This window comes from Indicator indicator, chromosome 35 (assembly GCF_027791375.1).
Source record: "Indicator indicator isolate 239-I01 chromosome 35, UM_Iind_1.1, whole genome shotgun sequence".
Taxonomy (NCBI): domain Eukaryota; kingdom Metazoa; phylum Chordata; class Aves; order Piciformes; family Indicatoridae; genus Indicator; species Indicator indicator.
Window position 1 is genome coordinate 391,015 of NC_072044.1, and position 7,368 is coordinate 398,382.

Sequence of the window (7,368 nt, forward strand, 5' to 3'; positions counted from 1 at the left end):
GGGGCTGGATTTGTGATTTCTCACCTAGCACCCATTTCTGCAGCACTGACATCAAGCAAACAGCTCATCTCTTCTGTGCTGATTGGCTTTGCACACTAAGGAAAGGACCCATTTGGAGGGGCTACAACCTCAGCCTCCCAGGGCTCAGAAAATGGTCCAAGAGGACACCACAGTCAATGTGCTGAGCAGGACCCAGAGAGGTTTGGGCTTTATAGAGTCAGGTCCCCTGGGGTTTATCCATGCTCTGACATCTGGCGTAGGGGGGAAGGGCTTCCCCATTCCAGCTCAACAAACTCATTGCCTGGAGGTGCTGAAGGCCAGGCTGGATGAGACCTTGAGCAACCTGGGCTGGTGGGAGGTGTCCCTGCCCATGGCAGGGGGTTGGACCTGGATGAGCTTTAAGGTCACTTCCAACCCAAACCATTCTCTGATTCTATAACCTGTTTGCATCTCATCCCACTTGGGTCTTCAGGAACATCTGAAATTCCCTGTTTCAGTATCAGATCAGTTGGCCTTGGGAATCTAATGGGGGGCTCTGAGGCCAGGCATGATGAAAGAAATGCAATCCCATATTCCCAAATGTGTGGAGACGCTGGCAAGAGAAGATTCTGCTTCACTTTATTTACATTCCTACCCAAAAAAAAAAAAAAAGGGTGAAAAGGGTTTTGATTATTGATAACATCAAGGAGCTCTTGGGCTTTAATCACCTTCTGCAGACATGGCTGGAGTTTGTCAGCAGCAGAGGAATTTCAGGATTTCAGGTGGTGTCCTGATGTGGCAAACTGATGGATTTGTGACACATGACAGAGGTTGAATTTCTGCAAGAACTGATTTTGCTTAGACAGAGCCAGGCAGTCCCATAGGAAAGGTTAACAGCCAAATCATCTGCAGCCTCTTTCAGGAAGCACAGGTGGCCTCCTGAAGCTGGTTTTCTGCCAAGAAAACCTGATACACTATGGGAGCTCTTGGACAAGAGTCCACCTGACAAAGAACAGGTCTTGAAACAACAGGCTCCAGTAGGGACCCTGGAAGCTGATTCTCATCAGGTGAATGTCTGAGGGTAGGATCTCTGCCAACTTCTCCCTTTGTGGCCTGGCAAAAGTTTTGCCACTCTGGGAAAAAAAAAAAAAAAAAAAACTGAGAGATGAGAGCCTTAAACCCTTTGTGCTGAAGAAGAAATATTTGGACCTAAAGCATAAAGAAAATCATTAGGGCAGGGCAGAACTGCAGACAGGTGTGACATAGAAGAAAATCTGTATTAGGAAGTAAAGCGAGCCTGGGAATATGCAGAGTAATGACCCAAACTTCCTGCTACAGGAGCTACAAAAAGCTGCCACAGCCCTACAGTATCAAACAAACAGGGTGGGGGCTGCTGTGGAAAGAGGTTTCTGGATTGGGACAAATGGCTTCTGGCTGCCTGTTGAGGAGAGAACTGGGGGTCCCTAAAAGGGGCTTATAGTGACAGGACAAGAGGATGGATTGAAACTGGAAGAGGGCAGATTGAGACTGGAGATTAGGAAGGAGTTCTTGACAATGAGGGTGGGGAGACACTGGCACAGGTTGCCCAGGGAGGTTGTGGATGCTCCCTCCCTGGAGGTGGTCAAGGCCAAGTTGAATGAGGCCTTGAGCAACCTGGGCTGGTGGGAGGTGTCCCTGCCCATGGCAGGGGGTTGGGACTGGATGATCTTTAAGGTCCCTTCCAAGCCAACCCATCCTATGGATCTGTCAGTGTATGAGCAGTTAATGAACACAGGGACATTGCTTTGCTTTTGCAGTTCACTTGTGCTAGAGCTTTTCCTCACATCACACAGCTAAAGCAATGGATGGGCAGAGCTGAGGGCAGGCTAGTGGGAATAGTGCTGGGGCTGGCTCACAGGATCTCTCTTGCCACCCAGCTCTTTGATTTGAAGGAGGTCGAAAAGGTCTTGTGGGTTCCAGTTAGCCTTGGGGGTCTTCACATACTGCAGCAAATCCAGCTGCTTTAGTGGGGGGAAGCCCTGCTCTTCTTCCAGCAGCTCCTGCAGCAGCTTCCTCAGGCCTGCACTCTGCTCTCTGCTGATGAGGTCGTAGAGATCCGACGGATCCTGGCTCTCCTGCGAATCCCACATGGCATCTGCAAGCGAAATATCCCTGCTGCTGGCTGTGTGCACGCTGCCCAGGGCGTGGTGCAGCCACATCAGGCGCTTCAGCCCCTGGAACGCCCTCCCCTTGTCATGCATCAGCTGGTGCTCGGTCACCGCTCTCCTGCTGCAAGGGAAGAGAGGGGCAGTTAGGAACACAGCACAGCCGGCTGCGAGCTCCTAGCGAGGCGGCCATCGGTCTGAGGTGCTTCTCTAGATTGAGGAAGGAGAGTCGGTGGTGTCTGGAGAACAGGGCAGCTGAGGGAACTGGGGTTGTTCAGCCTGGAGAGAAGGCTGAGGGGAGACCTGGCTCTCTACAACTCCCTGAAAGGAGGTTGGAGCCAGGTGGGGGTTGGTCTCTTCTGCCAAGGAACAAGCTGACAGGAGAAGAGGAAATGGCCTCAAGCTGCCCCAGGGGAGGCTTAGATTGGATAATAGAGGAAACTTCTTCCCTGAAAGGGTTCTCAGAAGCTGGAACAGGCTGCCCAGGGGAGGTGGTTGAGTCCCCAGCCCTGAAGGAGGTGCGGTGCTGAGGGCCATGGTTTAGCACCACCCATGGTAGAGTTAGAGAATGGTTGGACTCAATGATCCCAAAGGGTCTTTTCCAACCAAAACAATTCTGTTATTTGAGTAGGAGGAGCACAGCCCCGAGGCTGGTCCCCACAGCCAGCCCCTTGCAGAGCCTGCAGCATGAGCACTAGGGCAACAGTCACAAAATGACCTTAGCAGAGATCTGGTCCTTCCCAAATTTGGGGTCTTTTCAGAGCTTTAAATACCAGAATAAATTTCTTTGTTTTCATGACCTCAGTGTTCTGCCATTGTTGGGATTGTTTCTTTTCTCCCAGAGCTGTAAGTCAGGACTAATTTAACTGAAATCAATCCATGGAGTTAAAACCAGAAAGATAACCATGGAGATAAACCAGAAATTTGGAGCCAGATATTGCCTGGGAAGGGCAGGCTAATTCTGGGATGCAAATATTTCTGGCTATCAGGCTGGTTGGATGACAGCTCCCTACAACTGGAGGCTCCCAGTGTAGATTTGAATCTGAATGGGAATCTCAGTGTGGAATTTCAGCCTGTGGCATGCTCCTGGCTTGTGGGGAACCTCACAGGGTTTGCTGCACTGGGGTTCAAAGCATGACCTGAACTGTGGTGGATGGGACACATCTGAAACCCCAACTGGTCTAATTTTATGCTGTGGAGAGGGGGATGCAAAGTGTGGCTGGATCAAATGTATAGAACTTCCCTCCCACCATGCCCTGGGGTAAATGACAGCAGGGGAGCACACAGCCTGTTAAAGGCAAGCTGAGCACTGCTGGTAAATTAAGTAAATTAAGTAAGGATGATATTTGCTTACCTTTCAATGTCTTGACATGTTGCAAAACAAGCAAAAAAGAGAATTGCCAAAAATGTAACCAGCTGCAGAGCTCTCTGGGGCAGGAACATTTTCTCTCTTCTTTAAATCTGTTCCACAGTCTGAGCAAAAATCTTTTTACTCTGTGCCTTCTTTCATCTGCCAAAATGAATTTTAGCCTTTAAGCAGTGGTACAAGTGGAGCATTGTGCTATGATGCATCATCCCAGGACCCCCCACAGCATCAGGTGTGTGCATTTGTGACACAGACCAGAAAGAGATGAAGAGATTTCATAGGCATTTCTCCATTTCCTTCCTTAGGTTGTAATAATTAAGCTTGTTCTTAATGAGTCTGTTCTGCTAATTTGTGAGTCATTCCCTTGGATAATATCTTCTAATTAAATCAGACATTAAAGAACAAATCATAGACTTGTTTCAGGTGAAAAAGCCCTCCAAGATCATCAAGTCCAAACCAAAAAGCTATTACAGATGTGTTCAGGTTGGAAAAGACCTTTAAGATCCAGTCCAACCATTAACCCAGCACTCAACCATGTCCTTCAGAACCACATCTCCATTACTAGTTCCAGTTTAACAATATCTTTATTAAATGCACAGAACCATAGCCAGAGCTATCAGTGCATTTCCCTGCTGTGCTTTAGGTTGTGCTGATGGAGAACTGCTCACACAGAGTGCTCTAGCTTCCCTCTAATGATCAACACTAACCCAGGTATTAATTCCCAAGCATCCTCCAGCTCCAAATTAACATCAGCAACTTACCAATGATGCTGCAGAGATCAGGCTGAAGTTCTGGGCTGCACACTTGTGTCTCCTTGGCAGTCCTGTTGTGAGGTTGCAGCTGCAGTGGCTTTCAGCTTCTTTTATAGCTGCCCAGAAGTCACAGAAACAATGGAAATGATCTCTCCAGCACTTTGTGACTAAGACCTTTCATGCCAGTGAAATCAGACAGCTTCCCATTGCCAGCAGAAAAACATCTTGGGTTCTAAAATGCTCTTTTCAGCTCTAAGGAAAAGATCACACTTTTGTGCACAGCTTCTGACCCCTTTGCCCTCTCTGCTGTTTTGTCAGAACTTTGTATACTAACAGCATCCCTGTGCCCCAAGATGATGGGAAGGTGATATTGAAACGTGTTGTTCTGGGGTTGGTCAGGAAAAATGTTTCTGGTGTACAGAAAAAGATCTCCTTCTTTGCTATCATAGAATCATTAAGGTTGAAAAAGACCTTGTCAAGTCCAACCTTCTACCCAACACCTCCATCACCTCTAGACCGTGCCCCAAAGTGCCACATCTGTTTTTTGAGCACCTCCAGGGATGGGGACTCCACCACCTCCCTGGGCAGCCTGTTCCAATGCTTGACCACTCTTGCAGGAAAGAAATTCTTCCTGATCTCCAACCTAAACCTCCCCTGGTGCAGCTTGAGACCATTATCTCTTGTCCTGTTGTTAGTTACATGGGAGAAGAGGCCAACACCTCCTAGCCTCATGAAGGCAACTGAGGTTGTCTAGAAGGAATCTAAATCAGTGACACTGATGAACTCTGTAAGGCCACTTCTCAGTCAGCAAGTTGGGGCAGTTACTCACAGAAACTCTAAGAGAAGAGCTGGTAAATAAGATCCCACTGGGTTTTAACATTCAGTATAACTTTAAACCCATTGATTGCTTTAAATCCTGGAAACTGGGGAGATCTGGCCAGATTTAATTAAACCATACAAATGCAGTGAGCAGCTCAGGCACAAAGGCAGATCCTGATGTGCTTTGAACCCTACAAGGTGATGCTATGCAAGGTCTGATACTCACTTTATCATCTTGTGCTGACAGGACTAGAAGGAATGGATTGAAGCTGGAAGAGGGCAGACTGAGACTGGAGATTGGGAAGAAATTCTTGACAGTGAGGGTGGGAGACACTGGAACAGGTTGCCCAGGGAGGCTGTGGATGCTTCCTTCCTGGAGGTGTTCAAGGCCAGGCTGGATGTGGCTCTGAGCAAACTGGTCTTGTGGGAGGTGTCTCTGCCCATGGCAGGGGGGTTGGAACTGGTGATCTTTTAAGGTCCCTTCCAACCCAAACCACTCTAGGATTCTGTGAATCTCTAACCAGGTAATATCCCAGCAGTGGCATCTGAGGATGTGGCTGGAGCAGTAGGCTGGACCATTGGTCTGCTTGAGAGCCAGTTCCTGTTTCTCAGAGTGACAGAAAGTGAATCTATTTGTCACCTCTGAGGAGAGACCTCCTGGAAAGGTTGGAAGAGAATTGGCTTAGTGTCATCAGAAGCTGCTGATTCCTTTCACATAGGCCCAACCATACGTCCCAGTTAAAGCCAGTCCCAGGTGAATGCAAAGAGTGTCCAAGTGCAGACAAGCCCTGCTAGCAGTGCTGGCACCACCTCATCTCTCCTCACACCTTCCATGGACACCAAACTGCTCTGTCAGGCATCCCTCATGACAGCTTCTTCTGAGCCTCACTCTTTCAGAGCAATCAAGCAGCTGTTCCTGTTTCATTGTGGGACTGCCACTTGTTAAGGAGGGTGTCACTCATTAACGAGAGCAAAGTATGTCACCAATTAAAGGTGACATTTGTTGAGTGATGGCAAAGCAGGGGCCTGGGCCCATCTTGGTTTCCCAGGCAGCAGCTTTGATGCAACTCCACTGAATTATCTGCCCAGAGCCCAGGGTTTCCTAGTTACATCCTCAAGGATTAATAAGCACTGGCCAAAGTCATGTCCAAAACACCTGCTCTGATTCATCCTTGAACTTCTCAAGGCTGAATTGCAGTTACAGCATCTCCACTGCAAGAACTAAGGTGGCATGAACCTGAGTGACTGCCCTGTGCCAGAGACCTCACATGGGATGGGTGAAGAGGCACTTGGAGCATTCTGTAATGGCCAAGCCACGCTGCCATGGCTACCAGCTTCCACCTGGGCTTTCTTTCCACCCAAAGACTTGAAGAAGTCACAATAACCCTGGATGTGACTTTGTGTCATCTCCCTGAGAGGAGTGTGTGAGGACAGACCGTGCTGAAGTTCTGATAGGTTTCTTATGGGCACAGCAGGGAAGAGATGTTTGCAGGGCCTCAGCTCCACGGGCTGCAAATAGAAATGTGTGGATGGCACAGCTTGTGCTACAGCCCCCACACAGAGAAACAGAGCCATGCAGGCTGGAGAAGACCTTTAAGGTCATTGAGTCCAACCACTAACCCAACCCAGGCAAGTCTGTTGTTAAACCATGACCCTGAGCACCACATCTCCATGGCTTTGAAACCTCTCCAGGCATGGGAACTCCACCACTGCCCTCAGCAACCTGTTCCAGAAGTTGTTTGGGAAAAAAACATCCAACCTAAACCTCCCCTGGTTCAGCTTGAGGCTGTTTCCTCCTATCCTATCTCTTGTTCCTTGGGAGAAGAGAGCAACTCTCACCTGGCTCCAACCTCCTTTCAAAGAGAGTTGTAGAGAGCCAGAAGACCTCCCCTCAGCCTCCTTTTCTCCAGGCAAATCAAACTCCAGCTCCCTCAGCTGCTCCTCCCCAGCCCTGTTCTCCAGACCCTTCCCCAGCTTTGTTGCCCTTCTCTGGACCTGCTCCAGCTCCTCAACGTCCTTCTTGGATTGAGGGGCACAAAACTGAACTCAGGATTTGAGATGAAGCCTCACCAAGAACAGGAAGACAATCACTTCCCTGGTCCTGCTGGTCTGCTGGCTATTCCAGGCCAGGATGCCTGTGGCCTTCTTGGCCACCTGGGCACACTCTGACTGATCTCCAGCCACTGTCGACCAACATCTCCAGGTCCTTTTCCTCCAGGTAGTTTCCAGTCACTCTGCTCCAAGCCTGCAGCATTGATGGGGTTGTTGTGACCAAGTGCCTTGTTGAACCTCAGCCCATCAGTGAGCC

At 49.1% G+C, this 7,368-nt stretch overlaps 1 protein-coding gene across 1 annotated transcript; it reads right to left on the reverse strand.

Annotated features, from left to right (window-relative positions):
• Window positions 1–1,844: 1,844 nt before the first annotated feature.
• On the reverse strand, window positions 1,845–3,566 carry LOC128978019 (parathyroid hormone 4-like). Its single transcript, XM_054395762.1, has 3 exons — window positions 3,478–3,566; window positions 2,043–2,247; window positions 1,845–1,961 (listed from the first exon to the last, which is right to left on the reverse strand). The coding sequence occupies exons 1-3, from the start codon at window positions 3,564–3,566 to the stop codon at window positions 1,845–1,847; spliced, it is 411 nt and encodes a 136-aa protein (XP_054251737.1).
• Between the last annotated feature and the right edge of the window lie 3,802 nt (window positions 3,567–7,368).